General features: G+C 45.7%; 1 protein-coding gene across 1 annotated transcript in view; it reads left to right on the top strand.

Moving 5' to 3' along the window:
* Positions 1 to 16,169: 16,169 nt before the first annotated feature.
* Positions 16,170 to 27,953, top strand: part of ADGRF5 (adhesion G protein-coupled receptor F5) — a gene marked incomplete at both ends in the record, with an annotated part of 73,697 nt that continues 61,913 nt past the window's right edge. The window contains 5 exons of the mRNA XM_080700051.1: positions 16,170 to 16,185; positions 19,975 to 20,182; positions 20,232 to 20,330; positions 27,195 to 27,253; positions 27,364 to 27,489. Of these exons, the coding sequence (XP_080556177.1) occupies positions 16,170 to 16,185; positions 19,975 to 20,182; positions 20,232 to 20,330; positions 27,195 to 27,253; positions 27,364 to 27,489 (508 nt within the window). The remainder of the gene's footprint in view (positions 16,186 to 19,974; positions 20,183 to 20,231; positions 20,331 to 27,194; positions 27,254 to 27,363; positions 27,490 to 27,953) is intronic.

The raw sequence follows: 27,953 nt of genomic DNA, 5'->3' as shown, positions 1-27,953 counted from the left end.
ATCTCTAAGCACCAGCACAAAACAGTATACACACACACACACACACACACACACACACACACAAACATACACACCTCGCTCTCAATTGCTCTCCTGGAGGAAGTCCATTGGCCATCACACACTGATTACAGCCTCAGCGCCCATTTCTTGGTCCATTTCTCATACCACATACACAAAAAGAACCAGAAGGTTCTAAGAAGTTTCTTTACTTAGAAGCCTCCAAATAGATGCTTTTAATTTTATAGTCTGTCTGTCTGTCTGTCTGTCCATATATATATATATATATATATATATATATATATATATATGTGTGTGTGTGTGTGTGTGTGTGTGTGTGTGTGTGTGTGTGTGTATGCACTGAGGTATAGGTCAGAGATAGATATGGAACCCAGGGGCATTCTACCTCTACCTCCACCCCCAGCCTGATTTTTTAATTCCTTATTTTAAAACAGAGTCTCCCTAAATTGCAGAGGGCCTCACTAAGTAGCCGAGGCTAGCCTTGATCCTCCTGTTTTAGCCTCCCGAATGCTGGGATTACAAGCATGAGCCACCACGCCCGGCTCCTTGGGTTCTTTGGTTGCTAGCATTGAGGCCCTAATCCTCAGCAGCGTCTGCTCTGAGCACTTGGCATAGATGACCTCATTCCATACGAGAAAGTGGTACCACCATCTCCGTCTTAGGGATGAGAAAACTAAGAGACAGCAAGCTTAATTAACTTCCACGGACTTCCACGTCTAAGTGGGAGAACCAGGAAGTTACCCCCAGTGGTGCGCCGCTATTTAATCACAAGGCCCCTTGAAGATTCGCTCCCAGCTGATTGAGCAGCAGATCCACTCTGCGCCCCCACGGGGCTGGGATAGACAAGGTCCTGCAGGAGTAGTGGCGTCACGGGGCAGCCATAAATAGATCCTAGGGAGGCAGCTTAATGAGTGCTTTGACAGAGAGAAGGGGGAGGTGTGCACAGAGCCTCCAGAGTCAAGGAGGCAAATCACAGCAAATGACCTTGAACTAGGGAGTTCGACCCTGAGATGGAGAAAGGGGCACTCCAGACAGAGACCTGGAGGAGGAGCCAGTGTCTAGGGCACCTGGGAAGTCTAGTCAAGGGGGCACCATAAGGAGAAAGCAGGATTGGGGGTCTTTTTACAAGGCAGACATGCACCGAAACCTCACGGTACACCATAAATGTAAGCAAGTCCTATTTGCCAGTTATATCTCAATAAAGCTGGGGCAGGAGAGAAAAAAGAAAGACGTCAAGTTGGATGTGGAATGTGGAGGCAGAAGCTCAAGTTATTAAGGTTTAGCTGAAGACAACTGTGTGTAGCTCCTGGGGGAGAGTAGAGATGCTCCAGGGACCGATATAGGAGCTCATCTATCTACTGGTATTTCTCTTGGGTACATATTATAGTCTTGGGATCCATTCATCTGTTGATGGACATGTTGGCTGGTTCCAGAAGTTCTGGTCCAACTGGTCTAGCCCTGGGGAGCAGGCAGCAGTATTTTCTCAAAGTGAGAATCACAATGCTAAAATATAGTCACTTTTGTCTGGTGGTTATTAAACTTTTGTGAACATCAGAACCATCTGGCTGGTCACTGGGTTGGTCCCACAACCAGAATTTTTGATTCTGAAGGTTTGGGTTGGTTTCTGGAATCTGCATTTCTTTCTTTTTTAATTTTTTTTTTTAAATTGGTGCATTGTAGTCATACATCTTAATGGAGTGCAAGATGGTGGAGGCACATACGCACACGTCACTCATTTAGCCCTTCCCCAATTCCCAGTCCCTTCCCCCTCCCTCCTCATGTTTGGCTTCGTGACTGATTTTGATATGTTTCTGAATTTACATCACTTACATTAGGGAATGCATGAGTATCTATGTCCATAGCCACCTAATTCACAATTGCCAAACTATGGAACCAGCCAAGATGTCCATCAACAGATGAATGGATCACAAAACTATAACATGTACACAATAGAATTTTAATCAGCCATAAAGAAGAACAAAATTATGTCATTAACAGGGAAATGGATGGAACTGGAGAACATTATGCTAAATGAGATTAGTCGATCACAGAAAGTAAAAAATCGGATGCTTTCCCTGATATGTGGAAGCTAGGGAGAAATAAGGTCATAAGAGGAACTCTAGACAAAGAAGGAGAAACCATAAATGAGCAAATACGATCTATATTTCTAACAAGTTCCCAGTTGGTGCTAATGCATGTTGGAGATTCACTCCGAGCAGAACCCCTGAGTATAAATCCAGGCTCTGAGCCAAGATTATTTGGGTAACTCTGGGAATTTGTTATGTTCGTATAGTTTAATAAAATCCAACACAAATCATTTAAAAGTAAAAAAAAAAGTATTTATAGCAAAAAAAGAGGAAATATTTACAATTTTTTCTCCCAGGGCATTTCAAATTTTAGTGTGACCCCCAGAGTTACCAAATAGCCTTTGCTCAGAGCCTGAATATTATACTTGGGATTCTGCTCAGAGTGGTTTGGAGGTAGAATGCCCTTGGGTTCAATCTCCAGTACTGCAAAAACAAACAAACAAAAATAAACAACAACAACAACAAAAAAAACACAGAAAAAAACCTATGGAACCAGCCAAGATGTCCAATTCTGCTTTTTTTCCTTTTTTTTTTTTTGTGGTACTAGAGATTGAACCCAGGGGGACTCTACCTCTGAGCTATACCCCCAGAACTATTTTTTATTCATTTTGAATTCTGCTTTCTTTTGGTCGGTCGAGAGGTCAAAATGCGGTGATTTGTAGGGCTCTTTGGAATTTTAAAAATTAATCATCTGAAACTTCTGTTTGCAAAGCCTGAGTCACTTGTTGCCCAGAGCAAACACTTGAGTTGAGTCTTTGCCCCTTTGCAGGGCCTCAGAGCTGTGACTCCGGAGCAGGTTTCTCTGATTCTAGAACGGTCCGAATCTGAGTTCCTGGTAGAATAGACTGTGGCCGCGGAAGGAGACCTGTGTCTCTGAGTGTGGTCAGCCGACAAAGACCAGAATATACCCAGAAGGCTGCTATTTCCTTCTTGATAGATGAGACAGGAAGAAGCTGGGAATCTTAAAATCGTAGGAGCTGGAAAAGATGGGAAGGGTAGATAGGGAAGGAAGGATCCCCTGTGCTTACTATCTACTGTTCTAGTAAACAAGCAAACAATAACAAAAAAATGAAGTCCAAAAATATGGCTATCTTTCTTTTTTCTTGCGGTACTGGGGATGGAACCCAGGGACATTCTACCTCTGAGCTACACCCCCTGCCCTGTTTTTAATTCTTTATTTTGAAACAGGATCTCACTGAGTTGCAGAGGGCCTCACTAAGTAGCTGAGGCTGTCTGTGAACCATGATCCTCCTGTCTCAGCCTCCCGGATGCTGGGATTACAAGCGTGTGCCACCACGCCCAGCTACTGGATCTCACAGTCACAAACTATAAATTTCTCCCACCCAAACTTCAGGAGAAAAAGATTTATGTAAAAAATAGCAAGTGACAGAATCAATTACATATGTATATTCACACACATTTATAAATATAAATATATACACGTACATACCTATATACATGAATAGACTGGGGGTAGAACCCAGGGGCATTCTACCTCTGAGCTTTACTCCCAGCCCTACGTTACCTTTTTTATTTTGAAACAGGATCTCACTAAGTTGCAGAGGGCCTCACAGAGTTGCTGAGGCTGCCCTTGAGCCTGTGATCCTCCTGTCTCCTGGTTCATCTGAAATAAGTTCAATTCCAAGATCCTGTTTCAAAGTAAAAAAAAAAAAAAAAAAAAACAATAGGGCTGGGGGTATAGCTCAGAGGTAAAATGCTCCCAGGTTCAATCCCCCACATATATATGTATGTATGTGTATATGTATGTGTATATGTATATGTATATGTATATGTATATGTATATGTATATATGTGTATATATGTGTATATATGTATATGTATGGATATGCTATGTAATTAATTCTGCCACTTGCTCTTTTTAATATCAATCTTTTCCTCCTTATTTCATTTAGAAGAACGAGGCCACACATATGTTTGAAGATTTTTTTCACCACTACACATTTTTCCCTTTGGTTTACTAGTGAGATTAATTAGATGGCATTTCCCATTCCGTATCCTCACGAACACAAATTCAAGCCTTACTGAAAATCACTTTGGAGTTCTCAAACAATGAGCTCAAAGGGAAGTTACTAAAAATAATTCAAATTAACAGTGATTGTATGAAAAAGTAAATAAACGGAAGACTACTTTCATTGAGCCCGAGAAACAATAAACTTTTACTAACTTGCTCTTTCCCCTTCTTGGTTTAATTTCACCTTGGGGTTTTAATTGGAATTGCCCAGATGCACCGGTTCGGTCCCCAAGTCCTCCCGAGTCCATCTCTGCGTGCCTGTCAGCCAGTGTGGGCTCCAAGCCCAGCCCCATCTGGCAGGCGGTCACTCCAGATACCTGACTCACCACTCGGTGGAGGCTGGTAAGGCAAGATTCTCACCCCAGTAGGTAGAAAAATGTTGCTCACTAAAGGCTGGGACAATGAGTCCCTAGGATCGTGGCTTTGACCTAGAAAAATTGAAAGTGTAGAGAACTAAGCCAGGCGTGATGGCGCACGCTTGTAATCCCAGCATTTGGGAGGCTGAGACAAGAGGATCCAGGTTCATGGACATCCTCAGCTACTTGGTGAGGCTCTTTGCAACTCAGTGAGACCCTGTTTCAAAATAAAGAATTAAAAAAAAAGAAAAAGAAAACTAAGGCAAATTCTAGGGAAGACGGAAGGGTTCCCTGGGAACTAGTTCATGGGACAGGACACATCTCCAGAGAGCGATTCTCAGAGTCTAGTTTGCACAAGAATCCCCTAGAGATCTTGTTAATGGTGACCACTCTGGGACTCCACCTTGAGATTCCGGGGACACGGTCACAAGCGGGACCCAGGGGTCCTGGGCAGGAGTAGCTACTCAAACTTTAGAAGACAAAGATTGACATGAACAATCTCAAGTGGCAGAATTAATCCCATAAGTAATTAATTCTGAAAGGCTTATTAAGTAGCCTACACAAGAGAAACACCGCAACCCAGTGAAAAAAAAAAGACGCCCCTTCTTTGGGTGAGAAGAGGAAGTGGGCTCCCAGGTTGGCGTTTGGGGTTTCGTGAGTGGCTGAGAGGACCTCTCGCCCCCAGTGGCCTCATCCACTGACACCTGTTGCCTTTTTGACAGCAGCTCCAAGTTCCCTGTTCCCATGGGCTTCCTAGATGATAGAGTAAGAAAATCCAGGTACAGAAAAGCGCTACTGCCATCAACAGTGTGTGTCGCGGTGACAGGAAGGTGGGAGGGAGCCTCTTGCTTGGCTCTGATTCCCTGCTTAGGAGATGATGGCAGATGGGAGATGGGAGAGGTGGATGCGGGGCCGTCTGCAAGGGAGGGAAACCGTGGGCGATGCTTTAAAGGGCGCCCAGGACACCGCCATTCTGCAAACAAAGTAAGTGCAGGAGAGCTTTGGAATCTCTCCCGAAGGCTTCCTAGAATAAAAGAGTGTACCTGTTTCCCCAACACACCAGCAACTTGCGATAGAAAGTATTTCTGGTTATTGATTCTCTGAACATTTTCTTGGACCAGCAGTAAACACTTGGAGGGCCCGTTGATTGGGGGCACTGAGACACACAGTGCTGGGGAGGGAACCCAGGGACATTCGACCTCCGAGCTACACCCCTTATCCTATTTTTTATTCTTTCTTTCTTTCTTTTTTTCTTTTTGGTGCTACTGGGGTTCCTGGAAGCCCTTCTACCTCCGGGCTACACTCCCAGACCTATTTTTTATTTTTTATTTGGAAACAGGGACTCTTAAGCCAGCGAGGCTGGCTTCGAACCTGCGCCATCCTCTGGTCTCCGCCTCCCAAACGCGGGGATTACAAGCGTGTGCCACCACGCCCGGCTTATTCTTTATTTTGAGACAGGGTCTCACTAAGTTGCGGAGGGCCTCACTAAATAGCTGAGGCTGGCCCGGAACCAAGATCCTCCTGTCTCAACCTCCCGATTGCTGGGATTACAAGCATGCACCACCACGCCTGGCTTATTCTTTATTTGGAAATGGGATCTCACTGAGTTGCAAAGAGCCTCACTAAGAAGTCGAGGCTGGTCCTGAACCTCCATCCTCCTGTCTCAGCCTCCCAAATTCTGGGATTGCAAGCCTGCGTGACCGCGTCCGGTTTACAGGTCTCTTAATCCTGCTGAAGGAGTTGCCGGATTCTGCTAACCTAGGACAAACTGAGCAGAAACAAACAGTGCGGTCCTTAGGTTTGTGGGCCAGGGGCCAGAGGCATAGGACAAAACCCCGACCCTAGACACGAGGCAGCTCTGGGTTCCGTCCCCAGAAACCAGCCTCTCTGGGGCCAGGTTTCCTCATCTGCAATTTGCAGAAGCCTTTGGTCCCCCCTTGCAGGTCTATGGGGACCCAGCACACCGTGCCTGGAGTGGTGTAAACAGGTCGTAGTGGCCCTGAGGACTGTTTCTTGTCCAAGATAAGCACCCTCAAGTGACAGAGGTGTGGGAATCGCTGTCTGAGGCGCCATCTTCCGCACTGGAGACGTTCACTCCCCCTTCTTGATTAGGGAGCGGGGTCAGGAGGTAACGGGACAGCCTGTCCCAGGGCGCCAATTGACCCCTGTCCCCCAACAAGGCTTCCTGCTTCCTTCCTCAGGACCGAGTAAAGCCAAGCTCGTTTCCCTTTGGGCCCCAGGTCAGCACTGCACAAGGCACTTATTTTTAAGGCGGCCAGAGGGTCGGGACAGTACTGAAAAAGACCCTGTGTGTTTTCTGTCCTCTCGGTCAGTTGGTCAGGGAGGTGTTTCTGGGTGGGACTAATCCGGAGCAGGTGGGAGGTGACCAGAGATTCTCAGGAGTCTCACGCACAGCCTTTACTTTCTGGAAGCTCCTTCTACTTCTGTTTGGCAGTGCCGGTCCTCCATCCTCCCTGCGCCATCTTAGCCTCTGCGTTCTCCCGGGACTGCTCTGAGCTAACATGGACGAGACTAGAGAGAGACCAGGCAACCTGAGCAACGGAGTTTCCTATGCTTGAGGGAAGAGTTTGGGCTGGGTGCAGTGATGCCCACCCGATACTTGGGAAGCTGACACAGGAGGGTTGCAGGTTTGAGGCCAGACCCAGCAACTTAGCGAGATTCTGTTTCAAAATTAAGAAAAGAAGATAGAGCTGGGTGTGGTGGCGCACGCTTGTAATCCCAGAATTTGGGAGACTGAGACAGGAGGATTGCGGTTTGAGGCCAGCCTCAGCTACTTAGTGAGGCCCTTTGCAACTCAGTGAGACCCTGTTTCAAAATAAAGAATAAAAATAGGGCTGGGGGTATAGCTTGAAGGTAGAATGTCCCTGGTTTTAACCTGGTTTTATTTTATTTAAATAAAATAAAATAAAATGGGCCTGGGAGTACAGCTCAGTGGTAAAAGAGAGGTAGAATGCCATTTGGATCCATCCCCAGTACCAAAAAAAACCCAAAAAACAAAACAAAAAAACAAATGTTCAGGATACTCTAGAGCTGGGGATAGGACAGGTGGGGCGGGGGCCTCCATATACAGGCTCTAGGCCTGTGTGTAGAGAAGTTAAAATTAAAAAATAAAATCAACTAAAAGTCTTTGTAAAAAGTTTTATCACCATATGGTGACATTTCTAAACAATGTCAGTGACAATATGCTCTCTGTAAAAAAAAAAAAAAACAGAAATCTTTTGTTGGTGCGTGTTATACACAATTGCTAACATCACTGGGCAGTGTTGAGCAATACTTAAGCTCCTAATAAATGCAATTTATTATGTGTATGGTGCGGATTGAACCCAGAGAGGGTCTACCACTAACCTATACCTCCAGCCCTTTTTGTTTTGTATAACAGAAACAGTGTCTCCTTAAATTGCTGAGGCTCACCTTGAGTCCGTGATGCCCTTATTTCGGCCCTTCAAGTACCGAGATTATAGACGTGAACCGTTATGCCTGACTGTAGAGTGTGTGTATTTTTTATTTATTTATTTTTATTAATTAAATTTTTGGTTCTGAGAATGGAACTTAGGGGCATTCTATCTCCGAGCTACACCCCAGCCCTATTTTTTCTTCTTTATTTTGAAACAGGGTCTCACTGAGTTGCAAAGGGCCTCACTTGTGTGTATCTTAATAAAATGTAGATTCTACTACCTAGAAGTTAACTCAGAAAAGTCCCAGTTTTACAGCAGCTTCATCTCCAGAGGGACTTAACTACACACACCTGTTTCAACAGCAAGCGCCTATGTTTTGGAACTGTCTGAGCCTGTCCAGAGTGTCACTGGCCCCCGCAGGATGGCAGATGTCTGCATTTGAACGGCCAATTAAAAGCACAAAAATATCAGCAGGCTGGTAATAAAGACAAAGAAACTTCAGTCATGTCAATTCCATAATTCCATGTGACCACACAGAGTTGGATTTTGGCTTTTTTGTTTTGTATTTGTCACTGGGGATGCAACCCAAGGACATTCTATACCCCCAGCCCTATTTTATTTTCACTAAGTCACTAAGCAACTGAGGCTGAGGCTGACCTCGAACCTGTGATCTTCCTGTCTCAGCCTCCCATGTACTAGGATGACAGGAATGCATCGTCACACCTGGCTTAGAGACTTCATTTATGCTTAAAATTTGGTAAATAAAAATTTTACTTCATACTCACTTTTAGTAACGTTGTTAAGGGAAAATACTCTTTTTTTTTTTTTTTTTTTTTTTAGTGAGTAGCTCTAAATCTAAAGAACTAGTCAAGAAGTAGGTCGTATTAGTGAAAAATAATATTTTCCTATAAAATGTTAGCCAAAGATCTGGTCCGGGCGTGAAATACAAGGGGCTTCCTTGGTCTAGCAGTTTGGGTGCACCTGCTGCCTACTTTACACCAATTTGCCATGTGTAGAAGTGTGTGTGTGTGTGTGTGTGTGTGTGTGTGTGTGTGTGTGTAGACTAAAACCCAACGTGGCTTCCCCTCTCTTATGTTCCGGGTAAGCGGAAGCGAGACGGAGGGGTGTGGGCCTGGAATAATCATGGGATTGTTGATGCGTCTCTCTCTGTGTTTTGTGTACTGCTTCAGGCCTAAAAATAGCTTAGCGCAGACTCTGGTAAGTGGAAGGCAGTGTCATTAGGAAAGTTCTGGAACTTGGAATCCCAGACCCTCATTGTGCTGGGTGGAACATTGGTGGCCGGGCGATTCCCACAAAGCGAGGCCGCCGTCTGTGCCGTGCTAGGATATTTCAAAGTGTAGAGCAGTAGCGGTCACCATGAACCTCTTTCTCTTTAACTTCTCCCCCATCCGAAAGCATAGGCTAGACCCCAAGACGATTCTAGAATCCCCAGGCCAACTAGAAAGCTGGTCTCTCCGAGTTCACTATAATGGAACGAAGTGGGACAGACCCATAAACAGCCCACACCATGGTCTGGAGAAACAGGGAGACAATGGATCTGCAGACCAGCCGCTTAAAGGGAACAACTGATGCTGTCCCCGTTCTTACTAATATACACAGAGCCTGGGAACCATGGCCCTCCCGCTTGCTTTAAAATGGCCTGGCGCGGGGGTACAGGCCTGAAATCTCAGTATTTGGGAGGCTGAGACTGTGGACCGCAGGTTTGCAAGTTAGCAAGATTCTGTTTCAAAATTTAAAAAATAAAATAAAATAAAAAATAGGAGTAGGGGTGTAGCTTAGTGGTAGAACACCCCCAGTACTATGCAAAAGGAGTTGCTATAGGTAACATAAAAAGCAGTATTCCTTTTTTTTTTTTTTTCGATACTGGGGATGGAACCCAGGGGCATTCTACCTCCAAACTACAACCCCAACCCTGTTTTTTATTCTTTATTTTGAAACAGGGTCTCACTGAGTTGCAAAGGGCCTCACTAAGTAGCTGAGGCTGTCTGCGAACTGCGATCCTCTGGTCTCAACCTCCCAAATGCTGGGATTACAAGCGTGCGCCACCACGCCCGACTAAAAGTGGTATTCTTGGTCTATCAAGGTCCTGCTAATGATTTAGTTTTCTTAAAGCTCAGCCACGGCCTCTGTCTCTTTTCAGCAGTTCACATCTCTGTGCTTTTAAAAGGCACATTTTTCTGTCTCCCCCAGGAGCTGAACTTCAGAAATCTTGGTTAATTCTCATTTCTCCTCTAGTGCCCAGCCCGCCTCTGCTGCCCCAGCCTGGGCTTCTCCGCAGAGATACTATTTTTGGTCCCTCCTCAGCTCTCTATTTCAAAGTCATTGTTGTGTTTTGCAGACACAGGCTCGGCCAGCCTTTTTCCGATTTCATTTCCAAGTAAACATTGTCATGGTGCCTGACATATTATGTATTCTTGAAGGAACTTTTTAAAAAAGAATACACCATTCTTCAGAGGAATTGAGACATGTTAGCTCATATCTCTAGGCCCTAATGCAGGGGCCCAGAAGCAGGGCTGTGGCAGGGAGGGGATGGATTCTAGCGGGGTGACAGTCTTTACCATGGAGACCGCCCTTCTATTGTTGACCGGAAGGTGATACTGATCTGGTGCTGTCTGCCGATCTCACATTGAAGTTCTTGCAAACTATACTGAACATTTGTTATGTGCTGGGGAATTCTGGCAGTTCCTTAGAAATTACTTTTACACAAAAGATTTTAACAGCAAAAGATGCTGTTAACTGGGGACTCTTCTTACACAGCGTCATGTGCATTTGAACAAACGGATGCTTATTGACAGACATTTGACCGCTTTCTTCACTACAGAGGTGTGACTGGACTCTACCTTGGTATACCATTCTTTTGCTTAGAATTGTTTTTTATTTTTATTTTTTTCCTGGAAATTGAAGATGGGAACATGTGTGTTAAGAGAGGAGACACTAGAACGTAATGTAAGGAGGACCAGGTGGGAAGACAGGATCTAAATTGTAATTCTGAATTGGATAGTAACTTTATTAAGCCTTTCAACTTCCCTTCCACACAAGGGAGCGCGGACAAAAGATGATCACCTACTGCCATTGACTTGAGCCTTCTTTGATTCTGATTTTTGTCCTGGTGTGGATGACTCTTCAGCTCACATTTGTCTGGTAGTGTTGGTAAGATGGCTGTTGACCCGTCACCTTGGTAACTTCTGAGAAAATGATCTCTATAATAAGATAATAAGCTCTATAATAATAAAATATTATCTCTATAATAAGAAGCTGTTTGGGGAATCCGAAGAAATGCTGAGCCCTGAAAACAGTAGAATTGGGGTAGGAAATGCTCTCAGGAAGTTAAGGCTTTTAGGGCCCCAAACTGAGGTCTACCAGATGTTTGCAGATCATGCTCACTTGTACCTGCAGTAGACAGTGTCCACTGACGCAGAGCAGTGTGATTGCCCAGTGAAGGGAGCAGGGGACAGAAGGAAACTGATACCCCAGTGTACATGGAAAAAGATGGAAGTGTCAGGATGGTCCACAGCCAAATACCATCATTATCTGAAACACAAGTACACAGAGCAGGTGTACTTGTAATATATATTTTGTGGCACTGGGGATCGCTAGCTCCAAGCTATATACCCCCGCAGCCTGATTTTACTTCTTATTTGGAAACAGGGTCTCACTAGGTTGCTGAGAACCTCGCTAAATTGCCAAGGCTGTCTTTGAACCTGCGATCCTCCTGTCTCAGCTTCCCGAGTACTGAGATGAAAAACGTACTGAGATGAAAAACGCCCAGCTCAGAGAAGGTGCGCGAACACCATCCATCAGTGGACTGTGGATATAGACCCTGAGAGGCTGCTGCTCAGCACAGATATGACCAGTTCCATTAGTGGGGACTCTGCCAAAGTACACACACAAAAGATAAGAATAAGCCCGTTTGTATACTATAAAACCATCCCATTATTTATCAGTTCCTTCCTTACATAAGGACAGGTAAATGCCAGAGAAAAATTTGTCTGGCCTTGATATAGAAATGCCAAAAGAGAGCTGACCTTGGACCACATTGGGTCAAAAGGGTTATGGACATCTGGTTGTGGATTTAAAATAATAATAATAAAAAAACAAAACAGGGCTAATCCTGCCAAGATGTGGAGGGGGGAGTGTTTTTTTTAGTTGAATCACTGCACTTCTTTGTATAGACTGCTCTGAGAATGTACCCTTACTGTAATAACTGCTGGTCTGTTAAACTTTTGAGCATTCTTCTCCATTAAGTCCAACAGGCATCCTTCCCTTTGGGGAGCTTACCTTCCAGTGGGGGAGTGGCAGCTGGGGATAGCCCCAAATGGAAAAGTACAGTATGAAATATTGGAGGTGATATGTACTGTGGAAAAATAAGCGAGTAAAAAAGGGTTGGGAGGACTGAAATAGTGTAGGATATGGTGGGCGGCAAGGCCTCGCTAAGAAAGTTGAATTCCAGCAAAAGCGTGAATGGTGTGAGGGAGGGATCGCAAGGGAATCTGCGCCAGCGCACCTCAATGCAAGACGCGGCGGTGGAAGTGTGCAGGACGGCATGCAAGGAAACCGGCGTGGCAGGAGCAATGTGAGAGACGGGGGAGAAGCCGGCAAGGCCCCAGGAGGAGGGGCGGGGAGCCGCCTCAGGTGGTTCAGGCCTGGCAGGCGTTGACAGTGCTTTGCTTTGACTGCGGGAGATGGATACATAAGAAGACTGAACACAAAGAGACACTAGACATCTTGTATTTTATAAGAACCTCTAAGGGCAATCCTGACAACATACTGTCAGGGGCTGAGAGGAAAAACACAGAGATCAGTTAGAGACAGTGATAATGACCCAGCCAAGTGAAAAGGGTGGATTTGGCAAATAGGAGGGTGGTGAAAGGGAGGGAGCGCCAGACTGTGCATGTAGCTTTGATGAAGTGTGCGAGGGAGACCTGGAGGTGACTCTGAGTTTGGGTCTGGGTGATCTGGAATGGTGGAGGTGGCCTTCCCTGGCATGGGAGAGGGTGTCGGGATAGCTGGTTTGGGGCCAGGGGTCCAGGTCAGGAGTTTCTTGTTGGACACGTTTGGACCGAGGTGCTATTGAAAAGCCAAATGAAGATGCCAAGTAAGGGGATGGAGATTCAGGAGTCAGGTGAGAGACGTGTGGTGGAGAGAGACATTTGGAAGCCATCATCGCAAATATTTAAACAGGAACTAGCACAGCTCCCCTGGGGAATGTGTTCCCAGAGAATTCCAAAGATGAAGGGCGGGCTCTAAGGTTAAGAGGAGGAGCCAACGAGGAAAACGGAGATGGAGCTGTTCAATGTCACTGGCTTTTATCAATCACCTAGCTGTGCACTTAGAGCTGGTATAATCTAGATCAGACTAATCTCTGCCTTCAAGACGTTTACGGTCAATGGGTGAAACTAATCGCGTGAGCGCAGTGGGGTGACCACACACCGGGCAGCGTGAGACCAGCAAAAGAAGCTTTGGCTCACGCTGGGAGAGTTGGAGAGTCTTTGGAAGAAGTAGCACTTGTTACTTAAGGAGAGATTAAAGTTACCTGGAAGGCCGGGCGTGGTGGCCCACGCTTGTAATCCCCGCGCTTGGGAGGTGGAGACAGGAGGATCGCGCAGGTTCGAAGCCAGCCTCTCTGGCTTAAGAGACCCTGTTTCCAAAATAAAAATATAAAAATAGGTCTGGGAGTGTAGCCCTGAGGTAGAAACGGTTCCATCCCCACTACCACTAAAAAAAAAAAAAAAAAAAAAAAAAAAAAAAAGTTACCAGGATAAAGAAGGGGGAAGGACAGGAGGTAAAATACTTGGAAGAGGCTGGAAGATAGGTATTTATTTGATGCTGAAATTTGCCTGAGAAAGTGTTTCTAGTAACGCCGTACCCTGACGTTATGCAAGGCCCTTCATACTGACAAACACAGGTGACAGCAGGTGAATTAGTTACTCTGACTACATCGGCAGTTTGCATAAAGAAGGTTAGATTAGACTTTCCACCAAGTCCACCATCTTAGAGGTCAAGAGAAGGGCGTCTGTGACCATCAGTTTCAGCTGCGGTTATAACAGGACAAGTTGTCGCCACCAGCAGTTGGTTCTGGGCTGCAGCCTGGACCACATGGTGATTTCATTTTGCTAATTTGCTTTTGTTTTCGTTGTAAAGTGTGTGCAGCGAGCACAGAGTGTTCCTAGCAACAAGCAGGGGGACTGTGGGTGAGGATTGCTCCTTAGAGATTGACGGGGACAAGAGCTTTGACAGCACCCCACTGCACACCAGGGAGCCAACCGTACCCACCACCAAGATGAAAACAAGAATTTTAAAAGAAGCGTTTGCGCAGGAGCGTGCTCTGCAAGCAGGCTAATTCTTCAAGAAAAATATATCCAATTTAACCTGTGGCATATAATTGAGAATCGGTACCAAGAAGCAGAATAATAAATTATGCCAGGCATGGCGGTGCAGTTGTAATCCTAGCATTTGGAAGGCCGAGACAGGAGGATCGCAGGTTCTAGGCCAGCCTCAGCTACTTAGTGAGGCCCTCCACAACTTAACGAGTCCCTATTTCAAAATATAGAAGAAAAATAAAGCTAGGGTTGTACCTTGGTGGTAGAATGCTCCTGGGTTCAATCTCCAGTATCACACCAACAAATAAATAAACAAACAAACAAACAAACGAATGAATTTTGAATGTTTATGCCCTCTTTATCCAAATACAGTCAGCCCTCCATCTTTTCGGGTTTGATATCCACGAATTCAACCAAACTTGGATTAAAAATATTTAAATCCAGGTATAATGGCACATGCCTGTAATCCCAGGATTTGTGAGGCTCAGACAAAAGGATTACAGGTTTGAGGCCAGCCTCAGTAACTTAGCTAGGCCCTCAGCAACTTAGAAAAAGTGTGTTTTCTTTTTTTTTTTTTTTACTTTTTATGTTTATTTTATTTATTTATTTATTTATTTGGTACTCGGGATTTAACTCAGGGGCATTCTACCTTCAAGCGACACTTCCAGTTTTATTTTTTTTTTAATTTTTTATCTTAAAACAGGATCTCACTAGGTTGGTGAAAGTTTCACTACATTCTGAGGCTATTTTCAACCCTGTGAACCTCTTATCTCAGTCTCCCAAGTCCTGGATTACAAGTGTGTACCACCATGCCAGGTCTGAAAAAAAAGCATATTTCAAAGTAAAAAGCAAAATAGTATTAGTGATATAACTCAGAGGTAGAGCACCCCGGCGTTCAATCCCCAGTACCACCACCTCACACACACACACACACACACACACACACACACACACACACACACACCAAATATATATATATATTTATGTTTTATATATTGTTTATATTTTATATGTCACCTATATAATTTTCCACATATATATGGAAAAATTGCACCTGTACTGAGCATGTACAAACTTTATTTCTTTGTCATTCTTTGCTAAACAATACTAGTCTAGCAACTATCTACTTAACATATACATTATATTGGGTATTATAATAAGCTAGGTGATACAAGGTATCTACCTTGAATGAGGCTGGGTACCTTGGATATGCCCGCAGGTTATGCATAACTGCTACACCATTTGATAAAAGGACTCGGGCATCCTTGGCTTGGGCATCCACTGGGGCTCTTGGGACCAATCCATAGGGATGCCTGTGCTTGACTTTTATCTCAAGTCTGAATACGATTGTTTCTGTGCCCTGGCGAGGATGTAGAAAAAGTGGGGTGAGCGAGAAGAGGGGGGCATGTCATAGATCCGGGAGAGGGATGCGGTCAGAGGCGGCGAGCCTGTCTCCAGGTGACAGCTCATGGACCGTGCGCCCTTCTTTTGAACTTCAGTAGTGCCTGTCATCGTGAGCTAAACACAGCTGTCCTCTTTCACACTTAGCAAACCGAGTCTCCGTTAGGCAAGTGGTGTGCGCAGGCCACACACACAGGCCTTGGTGGCATGGTGGATTGAATTCCTGCAGGCTGCCTCTGGAACCCTTGCTCTGGTATGACAAGGTTTTCTTAAAAGCAGACCCATCCAGGATACTTATTTGTCGTGCAGACTCCTGGGCTTCAGGCCAGATATCATTCGTTAGCCCTTCTGTGGGCCTGGCTCCAGCAATCAAGCAGCAACTGATCCACATCTCCCGTGCATGAGCTGGAGAACAGCTGGATGATAAATCGGTCACTTCCCATTTGTATTTGTATGATGACCTTAAGCAGGTTACTATTTTTCCTCGGACCTCATTTTTCTTCCCCTGTAAAACGAAGATGGTGATGGTCATTTGTAGCCAAAAGATTCTCCTTGTAATTTTTTTTTGGGGGGGGGGTACTGGGGCATTATACTTCTGAGCTACATCCCCAGCCCTTTTTACTTTTTATTTTAAAATAGATTCTCACTTAGATGCTGACCATCTCACTAAGTTGCTGAGACTGGTCCCGGACCTGTAATCCTTCTGTCTCTGCCTCCCAAGTACTGGGACTGCAGGTGTGTACCACCCGCCGGGTTTGTAATTCATCTTTAAATTGTATACTCAGGAGGCAGAAACAGGAGGATTGCGGTTCGCAGACAGCCTCAGCTACTTAGTGAGGCCCTTTGCAACTCAGTGAGACCCTGTTTCAAAATACAGAATAAAAGTCAGGCGTGGTGGCGCACGCTTGTAATTCCCGCGCTTGGGAGGCGGAGATAGAAGGATTGCGCAGGTTCGAAGCCAGCCGCCACGCTGGCTTAAGAGACCCTGTTTCTAAATTTTAAAAAGTATAAAATGGTCTGGGAGTGTAGCCCGGAGGTAGAAGGGTTTCCAGGAACCCAGTACCACAGAAAGAAAGGAAGAAGAAAGGAAGAAGAAAGAAAGAAAGAAAGAAAGAAAGAAAGAAAGAAAGAAAGGAAGGAAGGAAGGAAGGAAGGAAGGAAGGAAGGAAGGAAGAAAGAAAGAAAGAAAGAAAGAAAAAAACATAGGCTCAGAGGTAGAATGGGTTCCATCCCCAGTACCGCAAAAAATAAAAAATAAAAATAAAGAAACCTAACAACCTGACCTCAGCTCGCTCACTGGATCTTGTCTGCTTGTCTCCTTATCCTGAAGTACCAATTCTGTTGAGATGATAGTAGGTATCACTTACACACCATAGCTGTTGGGTGCACAAACATTCACAGAGCTTCTCTGGAAACCCAGGCGTGCAAAGTAACCCTCTTCTGTCGTATTTGAAGTACAGCCCTCCTCAAGCTCCAAAGACAGTTTCTCATCCTCTGGGAATTCTTCTATTCTTTGACTTCTCAAACCTGCTGGAGATGAGTCACTCTTGAAAAAAATTTAGATTTTCCTTACACAGTTTAAACCAGGACTCAACTTTCCAAGGTTTAAACCAGGCTATCCTACACCGCGCAGTAGCTCTCGCCCCTTTTCTGGTTCCTGTTGGTTTTCTGTTTTAATTCCTCCTCCCCCCTTCGGAGAAAAGGGAACAAGAATAAGGGGCTTTGGCCAAACAAGTCTGTCCACTTGGTGGAGAGTCCGTCCACTTGGTGGAGAGGTTTCCAGATAAGTGGACTGAAGGACTTCCCATGGGCGTGTGGGAAGTCGCACCGGCATCCGGGGAAGAGGACCAGGAAATCACTTGTATTTTTTGTTTGACGGCGGCGGCAGCGAGGCTCTGCGGGACGGCTCTGTGAGGGTTCAGGGCTGGTGCTGGGCGCGGGCTGTGCCAACCCCGCTGCAAGTTCACAATGAGTCCTGCTCATCTCCCCCTCTGCTGGGTGTGATCTCCCCAGGAGGCTGCGGGCCAATGGCCCCGTAGTGGAACCTGGGACCTTAGACGGCTGAATAAAGCAGGAGCAGGCCAGGGGACCTCAGTGTTGGGCAGGTACGAGTCTCTGTCCTGCTGTGTCTGTTTCCTTTCCTCCCTCATTGCTCTAACACTTGCTCAAGGCATCTTCCAGGCGTGAGTCTCTTTGATTTTTCTGTCTAGCTGTACCGTGGACGCCTGGAAGGTTAGGTCTGTGGCTGTGTCCACTCTGGGGCCAGTTGCTTATGTTTATGAAGACTGAGGATCAGATAACTAACTACCTGAGATCTTTCAGGATTTTCTCTTTAGTAGACATTTGCTTACTTAAAAAAATTAAATTCAGAAAATGCTATCCGGGCCTGAGCATTCCTGAAGTGGCAGGCTGCTGCCCGCTGCTGCCGCCGGGAGGGTTTCCAAGGCCGGGCACCCCCTGTGCAGGGGAGGCTGCGCCTGAGTAGCTGGAGGGACCCAGTAGCTCAGCTCCCACGGGCCCTTGGCGGGGGCTGGGAGATCTGACACCTGTGGCTGGGTGTCAGATCTCCCAGAATGGCTCCTGGGTTGAAGGAGGTCAGTAAATACTAGGGTTGGGACCTAAGAGCTGGGCTTTCTTGTTCTGAATGTTCTAGAAAGAAAGAAAAGCTCTCGGATGGACTGCTTGCTTCAACTCTGGTTTTTATACTTTGTAGAAAGCCAGGGCATACCCCTTTCCTGTAGCACTGTGTTTTTTTCTTTCATAAGGGGCTAATGCAGCTGGATTTTCTTTTCTTTTTTCTTTCCTTCTTTTTTTTTTTTTTTTTTTTTTGCGGTACTGGGGATAGAACCCAGGGGCATTCTACCTCTAAGCTACATCCTCAGTTCTATTTTTCTTCTTTATTCTGAAACAGGTTTTCACTGAGTTACAAAGGGCCTCACTAAGTAGCTGAGGCTATCCTCAAACCATGATCCTCCTGTCTTAGCCTCCCAAATGCTGAGATTACAAGCGTGCACCACCACACCCAGCAGATTTCCTTTTTTTTTTTTTTTTTTTTTTTTTTGGTGGTACTGGGGTTCCTGGAAACCCTTCTACCTCTGGGCTACACTTCCAGACCTATTTTTATTCTTTATTTTGAAACCAGGTCTCACTGAGCTGCAAAGGGCCTCACTAAGTAGCTGAGGCTGTCTGCAAACCCCAATCCTCTGGTGTCAGCCTCCCAAATGCTAGAATTACAAGTGTGTGCCACCACGCCCGGCTTAGGACACAATATCTTTTTATGGTCAGATTTCTGTGATTTCTTTCTTTCTTTCTTTCTTTCTTTCTTTCTTTCTTTCTTTTTTTTTTTTGTGTGTGTGTGTGCGTGTGGTACTGGAGGTTGAACCCAGGGGTGTTCTACCTCTGAGCTACAATCTCAGCCCTATTTTCTTTTTTATTTTTAAACGGCATCTCACTAAGTTGCTGAGGGCCTTGCTAAGTAGCTGAGGCTGGCTTCACACCTGTCCTCCTATCTCAGCCTCCCAAGCACAGGGTTTACAAGCATGCGACCACACCTGGCCTTTTTTAATTTGAAATGGGGTCTCACTAAGTTGAAAGGGCCTTGCTAAGTTCCTGAGGCTGGCTGCTAACCTGTGATCCTCCAGTCTTAGCCTCTCAAGTACTGGGATTACAGGCGTGTGCCACCACACCCATTCATGATGACTGCTGTTTCCTTTTGTTTTGAGTATGGTACCGCAAATGGAATCCAGGGGCATTCTACCCCCAGGCTACACCCCCAGCCCTGTGTTTTATTTGGAAGTAGGTCATGCTAAATTGCTAAGGTCCTTGCTAAGTTGCTGAGGCTGGCCTTGAACCTATGATCCTCCTGTCTCACCCTCCCAAGCACTGGGATTACAGGCACCACCATGCCCAGTATTGTAATGATTTTTAGCAACACCTTCCCCCTCTTTGGCATGTGGGGAACACCAATAGCTCTTTAACCCTTAGCAAATTCTGAGAGAGTGTTACTCATTTTTACCATTGCTATTTGCACGTTGGGGGTTAGCTAGACTCTTAATGATACTAACAGCCACTTCCCAAGGGTGGGGACTGTAGATCTGTCCACTAATGGTTTGTATTTTTCCTTGAAAGTCGCCAAAGGCAGCCTTGTTTGGAATGTAAGCGAAGCGAATAATACCTTATTGATTGATTGATTGATTATTGATTGATTAAGTGGTTCACACAGTGAAGATGGGAAAGGTAGAAGAAGTTCCTTTTCTTTTAAAGGAATAACAAATGCGTTGATCAGAGGCTTATTTTCTATCTCCTTTGGTCTTCTGTAAGCAGGTGGCCTTTTAGACACCCCTCCACCTCCATATAGTAGGAGACGAGTGGATAAGCCACGGATCACAGAGAGACCGTCAGGCAGCGACATGGAACCCGAGACAAACTCCAAAGCACGTCCCGTTGCTGTTTTGTATTTTCTTGCTGTTTCTAAGATTTCTGCATCCCAGCCAGAGGGCCACTTGGACCTGCTGGATTTGGAGATTCTGCAGTAGGCCGTCCTGCTGAATTTACGCGCCTTGGTCTTTCTTCAAATGCAGGGCTGATCTGATTAGTCAGGTCACCCTCCTGCCAGGGCGTGGCCCCTTGCACACTCCCACCGCGGCCCGGGAACCTGGCAGCACACTGACTGAGTCACGGCAATAACACGATGCTGCCGCATGCCTCCGCACGTGGTGTTGGGAGTCACGAGTGTTGCAGGGATTGCCCCTGCTCTAGTAGTTCACACTTACCAGTCTCCAGGCTCTTGTACTTATAGGACTGTTTTGTTCCCCAAAGAACCTTTTGCTACTTTTTCTTTTACCATGTGACACATAAGGCAGTCTGTCTTTCTTTCTTTCTTTCTTTCTTTCTTTCTTTCTTTCTTTCTTTCTTTCTTTCTTTCTTTCTTTCCGGTACTGGGGATGAAACCCAGGGGCATTCTATCTCCAAGCTACACCCCCAGCCCTATTTTTTATTCTTTATTTTGAAACAGGGTCTCACTGAGTTGCAAAGGGCCTCACTAAGTAGCTGAGGCTGTCTGCAAACTGCCATCCTCCTGTCCCAGCCTCCGGAATACTGGGATGACAAACGTGCGCCACCACGCCCAGCAAGGCGGGCATCTTATTCCCGTGCGGTGGAATACCACAGTGAGAGGTGTAGAGATTAATTTATTGGCCCAGTTTCACACAGTGAATCTGTCTGGGCACTGAGACAAAAGGACCCCTGCACCACTGGATTCTCAGCCCTGTTCTTGATCATTAACGTGAGAGTAAAAGTTCCATGTCATAGAGATTCAAGTGAGTGGCTGGGTCCTTTGAGTTTTCTAGCAACGTGGCGAATGTTTTTCTGGGGATTGTTAAGGTATACCAAACTAACAAAACTATTGCCTGGTTTGGGTGTTTGTAGAGCTGTACACCTTCTGTCCATTAGACTCACCCCAGGAGTTTTACATAAAGAAAGCAATGTCTAGACATATTTGTTGGTGTGTGGCATGGTGAGGGATACTGGAGATTAAACGCGGGGACATTCTTCCTCCGAGATGCACTTCCAGCCCTTTTTAACTTGATTTTGAAACATGGTCTCACTAAGCTGCTGGGGGTCTTGATAAGTTGATGAGGCTGGCCCGCAACTTGGGATCCTCCTGTCTTAGCCTACCAAGTAGTGGGATCCCAGGTGTGTGCCACCAACCCAGCTCAGACATTTTGCCAGAGCAATTGAATCAGGAGAGGGGCCCGGGCAGATTTGTTTTTGTTTTTGTTTTAAATCTCCAAAGTAATTCCACTGTGCAGCTGGGGTCGAGAATCAATGCATCCTAGCTGTAAGAGCAGAAGCGGTCAAATTGAGAAGCAGAAGCTGGGCGTGGTGGCATAGACTTGTAATCCCAGTACTTAGGAGGCGGAGGCAGGAGGGCACAGTTTCTCATCCAGCCTCAGAAATTTGTGAGGCCCTAAGCAACTTAGTGAGACCCTGTTTGAAAATAAAAGATCAGATAGGGCTGGGGCTATAGGTCAAAGATGCAGTGCCCCTGGTGAGTTCAATTCCTGGTATCACCAAAAATGAAATAAGTAAATACGTGAATGAATGAATGAATGAATGATTGAAAAGCAGAGCATTACTTGTTCATGATTTTGCAAAGTCAGGGCCAGAGGTGCCAGTAGCCGTGAGCATCCCGTATTAGAGCTCTGGCTGCAGCTGTTTAGCCAAGGAAAAAGCACATCTGCACATGAGAAGGAAGAGGAGATCCGGGGCTCCACTTCTCGGGCGTCCTCTGCAGTTTAACTGAAGCACCACCATTGACTACACGTGTCCACTTGTTCCCCGTGACTGGCACTTTACAGAATCCAGAAGAAAGTTCTGGATAAACAGGATGCGCTGTCCTCATGCCACAGGACCACGGGCTCCCACATCTCACTCAATGTCACTTTATATTGCAAGGGAGAAAGAAATAGTAATCATCTTTTAGACAACCGACCAGGATTCTGAACTAAAGAGAAACACCGATCTTTAGAAAGAGCGCCAGGAGGGGCTCTTCTGTATCCATCCTACTTCCTCCAGTCCCTGCCAGTTTCTGCACCACGTAGGAGCTCCGAGAAGGCTTGTTGTATTAAATCTTTTTGCTGGTGATGATGAACTTAACCAGACATCTACCAGCTCAGCATTTCAGCTCACTTCACATGACTCTGGCCACCGTGATGCAAAGGATGGGAATCTTGCCTGTTAAATCATCACAAAAGTGAAGCCTGTAGCATCCCAAGCTATTGGGATTACCTACGCTAGAGAGGCTTGTGAACAGAGTTTCTTTCTTTCTTTCTTTCTTTCTTTCTTTCTTTCTCTCTTTCTTTCTTCTTTCTTTCCTTTTTGTACTGGGAATGCAACCCTTCTACCTCCAGGCTATACTCCCAGACCTATTTTATATTTTATTTGGAAACAGGGTTTCTTAAGCCAGCAAGGCTGGCTTCGAACCTGCGCCATCCTCCTGTCTCTGCCTCCCAAGCGCAGGGATTACAAGCGTGCGCCACCACGCCCCACACTTTTCTTTCCTTTTCTTTCCTTTTCTTTTCTTTTCTTTCTTTCTTTTTTTTCAGTACTGGGGATGGAACTCAGGGGTATTCTACTTCCGGGCAATACCCCCAGCCCTATTTTCTATTCTTAATTTTGAAACAGATCTCACTGTTGCAAAGTTGCAAAGGGCCTCACTAAGTAGTAGCTGAGGCTGTCCGCGAACCGCGATCCTCCTGTCTCAGCCTCCGAAAGGCTGGGATTAAAGCGTGCCCACCATGCCCTGCTGGAGAGTCCTTTTTTACAGGTGCTTTAGACTCCTAACTGGAGGCGAGGGGTCGTCCCTGAGACTTTTAATGGCCTGAAGTCTTTACTGTATGCTTCCTGCATGTCAGGTATCCTGCTCAGTACTTGGCAAAGATTGTTAACTCATGTTAGGATTGTTAACTCAAGCTGCTGTCCCAATAAGCCCATGCCTCAGGTATTACTGGACTATTTTCTAGATAGAGAAATATTTTCTAGACACCCTATTTTCTAGATAGAGAATAGGAAAAGGTTAAGGAAGTTGCCTAAGGTAAAAAGCCAGGGGTAGAAGAGTCTGGAGGCCATCTCAGTCTGACTTCAGACTCCCTGTGCCTGAGTCCTCTACCACAACGACGAGGTAAAAACAGCCTCATGACAGGGCCACATAGGTAGCTGAAGACAGAAGTACCATGTATTCCAGATCAAGAAACCCCTCTAGAAAAGACCAGAGCATGCTTTAAAGGTGAAACGTTCAGACTCTGGCAGTAAGCTTGGCCAATACTTCTTGGCTCTGTGACCTGGGGCCCCTTACTTCGTTTACCCAAACTCAGTTTCCTCATATGTAAAATGGGTGCAATAGCTGTTCTCACAAAAGAAGACCGAGGACAGAGCCTAGCATGGGTGGAGTGCTTAGCCTAAAAGGCCTGGTGGAGTAAGGGCTTCATAAATGATAACAATTGTTGCCCGTTTCTAAGTGGATTCAAACTGCAGAGCACAACAGCTCAGAAAGGAGGAGCTGGTGTTTCACTTGCCAAGACTATAGAGAAGTCACCCATTTAAACAGTGTTTATTGTTCATATTATGACATATGGTTCACAAGAGAATACAATAAGAAAAAAATTGGCAAGTAGGTCAAATTAGCTGGCTTTATATTAGTTGCAGTGGTCTTGTGTACCAGCTGAATTAGCCTAAACATCTTGGGCATTTATGAATGTTTAAAGGACTGAAATAAGATACAGTGGCCACCCAGGGAATAATGGTGTTCTGGGTAAATTTCTCAGCTGTTGTGTTCGATTAACTGGTCAAGGAAGAAAGGTGGGAGGGGCCAGGCGTGGAAGTGCATGCTTGTAATCCCAGCATTCGGGAGGCTGAGACCGATGGATCAGGGTTCGTGGACAGCTTCAGCTACTTAGTGAGGCCCTCTGCAACTCAGTGAGACCCTGTTTCAAAATAAAGAATAAAAAAATTGGGCAGGGGGTGTAGCTCGGAGGTCAAACGCCTCTGGGTTCCATCCTCAGACCCTAAAAAGAAAGAAAGAAAGAATAAAAAATAGGGCTGGGGTATAGTTTGGAGGTCGAATGCTCCTGGGTTCAATACCCAGACCCTCAAAACAAAACAAAAAAAACAAAAAAAAAAGAAAAAAGGAAGGAGAGAAAGGAAAAAAAGAAAGAAAAGGAAAGGAAGGAAGGAAGGAAGGAAGGAAGGAAGGAAGGAAGGAAGGAAGGATAGCGGGAGGGAGGTTATAGTAGATTACTACTGCCCTTCGATTGGGAAATGAAGACATTATTAGAGCTGGTGTGGTGGATCCCTGAACGCATTCCCAGGACTCACTGACTGCAAGATGGAGGCTCCTTCTCTGGCCCCACTTGTTTGCTGTGTCTGCAGAGCCCTGCAGGGTTGAGTCTGGGACTCAGGTTGGTTGGGAGTCTGGCAGGAAGTAGGTTCAGAGGAGGATCGCAGTTCACCGACAGCCTCAGTTACTCAGTGAGGCCTCCGCAACTCAGTGAGACCCTGTTTCAAATGAAAGAATAAAAAATCGGGCTGGGGGTGCTGCTCGGAGGTAGAGTGCCCCTGGGTTCCATCCCCAGTACCGCAAAAACAAACAAACAAACTAGGGGAGCGGACAAGCTCCCGAAGAGAAAGGTATTAAAAGAAAAGAAGAGGTCAGAGGAGCGTGTGGCAGCTCAGTGTGGCAGTTGTAAGACAGGCAGGGGAGAGAGGTGGAGGAGGAGGAGGAGGAGGAGGAGGAGGAGGAGGAGGAGGAGGAGGAGGAGGAGGAGGGGAGGAGGAGAATCATAAGCCAAGAGCACCCATGCCGGTCTCAGGAAGATGGAGCAGACAAGGCTTTCATCTGTAGTTATTGTTACTTAAACAATAAGAAACCACAGAAAAGCCAGCATGGTCCTTCTAATTGCTAAAAGACTGGAATATTTCAAACCACACAAATTCTGCCTCGAGCCCCCAGAGTCACCCAAGTGTCCCCCATCTCTGCCTGTGTCTCAGCCACCCAGCCCACGGCTTGGCTCTCCCCTAGACCTCCCCACTATCCAGCAATAAAATTGTTAAACTCTCATCCCAGTACTTGGGAGGCTGAGGAAGAAGGATCACAAGTTTGGGGGCATCCTCAGCCACTTAGGGAGACCCTGTTTCAAAATAAAAAATAAAAAGAGCTGGAGGTGTAGCTCAGAGGTAGAGTGCTCTTGGGTTCCATCCCCAGTACCCCCCCCCCCAAAAAAAAATTGTTAACGTCTAGCCTAGTAGGAGGCCTCAGGCCTCTGTTCTTCCACAGTGGCTAGACGCTGCTCTGATTGGTCCATTATTATTGTCGCACTCATTCTTGTAGTAATAGTAGTAGTAGTTATTAAAATACTTACCTAGAAAGCCAGGCGTGGTGGTGCACGCTAGTCATCCCAGCATTTGGGAGGCTGAGCCAGGAGGATCACAGTTCACGGTCAGCCTCAGCTACTTAGTGAGGCCATTTGCAACTCAGTGAGACCCTGTTTCAAAATAAAGAAGAAAAAATAGGGCTGGGGGTGTAGCTCAGAGGTAGAATGCCCCTGTGTTCTATCCCCATTACTAAAAAAAAAAAAAAAAAAAAAAAAATTCTCACCTAGTAAACTGTAGAACCACAGAACTCTAAAGTTTAAACCCACTCCCAGGCCAGGCCCAGGGCTACCCTCTGTGTGCACTGGAATCCTGCCTGTATCCTTTGGCCTGGCTTAGGGAAACCCCTCCAGAAGATAAATTAAACCACAAGATAGACTAGATAAGAGCAGAGTTAGGAACTTGATGTTTTCCTAGCGATACTAATCTTTTCTTAAAGGTTAAAAATCCCAGTGACTTATAAGAAGGTTAGAAGGATAAAAGGTTATCAACACTGGCCACATGTGCAGAGTGTTTTGGAAAACTCGAGCCCATTGTGTACAAACAAATGCTCCGCAGGAATCTGGTAATACTGAGCCGCTCGGGCACAATACGGCTGTGGGACCTTATTTCAAGGCAAAGGAAAACCAAATAGAAAAAAAGAAAAGATCTTCAGTACAGTTCTTTAATTGGTATTGTGTTTTGTGTTTGTGTTAAGTAAATATTTGGCTTATAGCTCTGCATGTGCAGGGGATGAATCTAAATCTAATTAAATAAGGTCAGCAAAGATAAGTCTTATCACCTCTGCAGTTGGAAACACAGATCTGTTGACAAGGACAGAATCTTAAAGTTACTTTACACTTGAGATTGTGTGCATGTGTGTGTTACTAGGCATTGAATTCAGGAGCATTCTATCTCCAAGCTACACCCTAGACCTTTTTTTATTTTTTATTTTGAAACAGGGTCTTACTAGGTTGCCAAGAGTCTCACTACAACTGTTGAGGCTGGTCGCGAACCTACGATCTTCCTGTCTCAGCTTTCCAAAGACCAGGATTACAGGTGTGTGCCGCCACTCTTGGCTCACCTGAGGTTTATTCTCTGCACTTCTACAATCAGGAGGGGGGTTCTTGATGGCACCCTGTCCTGACTGCAACCCTGCATCTCAGAGAGATGAGTAGAGTATATTCTCAGCAAAATCCGCAGTGACCAGCCTGAATTTGGTACTACCCACCACCAGGACTACTTGACCCTCCACCAGGACCTCTGCTTCAAATTGCCCTCCAGCAGTAGAATGGATCACGTGCACAAGCCGGGCATGGTGGTACATGCTTGTAATCCCAGTACTTGGGAGGCTGAGACAGGAGGATTGCATGTATGTTCAAAGCCGGCATCAGCAATTTAGAAAGACCCTGAGCAACTCAGTAAGATCTTGTTTCAAAATTAAAATGGACTGGGATATCGCTTGAAGGCAGAATGCCCCTGAGTTCAACCCCCAGTACCAAAACAAAACAAAAAAAGTGAGCGTATTTAAAAAGCATGCATTGCATTTTTCTTCCAAAGTTGCTTGTTTTGTCAGAATCTAGACTAGCACAAGAGATCTGTGCTGTTCGTGTTAAACTGTTAATTGGACGTTGCAGAACCAGTCTCCTGGTGCTGGAAAGGTTAAATAGCTTAATGAAGTCGGTGCCTGATCACAGTAGGTGACCAAGAATTATGAGTATGATGATTTTTCTCCTGTGTGGCACTTTCACCGAGATAAAGAGTGATAAACAATGACCCTTTAACAATGTCCGTCTACGCCGTTAGGCTCCGAGGCCCACGGAGACGGGGAGCATGGCCCTGTTCACCACAAACTCCCTGCCTCACGGAACACGAGGCCCGTAGTAGGACTTAATAAACGCTTGTTCCATGAACAAACATACAAACGAACAGGTAAGTGAGAGAGTAAATAGATTTACTACATGGAATACTTAAAAAATAAGTATAGACGGGCATGGTGGCGCACGCTTGTAATTCCAACACTCGGGAGGCAGAGACAGGAGGATCGCGCATGTTCGAAGCCAGCCGCACTGGCTTAAGAGACCCTGTTTCCAAATAAAAAATAAGTATAAAATAGGTCTGGGAGTGTAGCCCAGAGGTAGAAGGGTTTCCAGGAACCTCAGTACCAACAATAATAATAATAATAATAATAATAATAATAATAATAACAACAACAACAATTATAGTACAAGCAGAAGGCTAAGGGCCTGCACTAAAGTGTGTAGGGAAAGCAGAAACCGTTTATAGCTGAACAGCTCAGGGAACCTTTGCCCAGGGAGCAGCTTTTTTTTTTTTTTAAGGTACTGGGGATGGGACCCGGGGGCATTCTACCTCCGAGCTACACCCTCAGCCCCAGC

The sequence above is a fragment of the Muscardinus avellanarius genome (genome assembly GCF_963383645.1).
Source record: "Muscardinus avellanarius genome assembly, chromosome: 8".
Classification (NCBI taxonomy): Eukaryota; Metazoa; Chordata; class Mammalia; order Rodentia; family Gliridae; genus Muscardinus; species Muscardinus avellanarius.
Note: the sequence above shows the minus strand (reverse complement) of the source record. Positions and strands in the feature narration are given on the sequence as shown.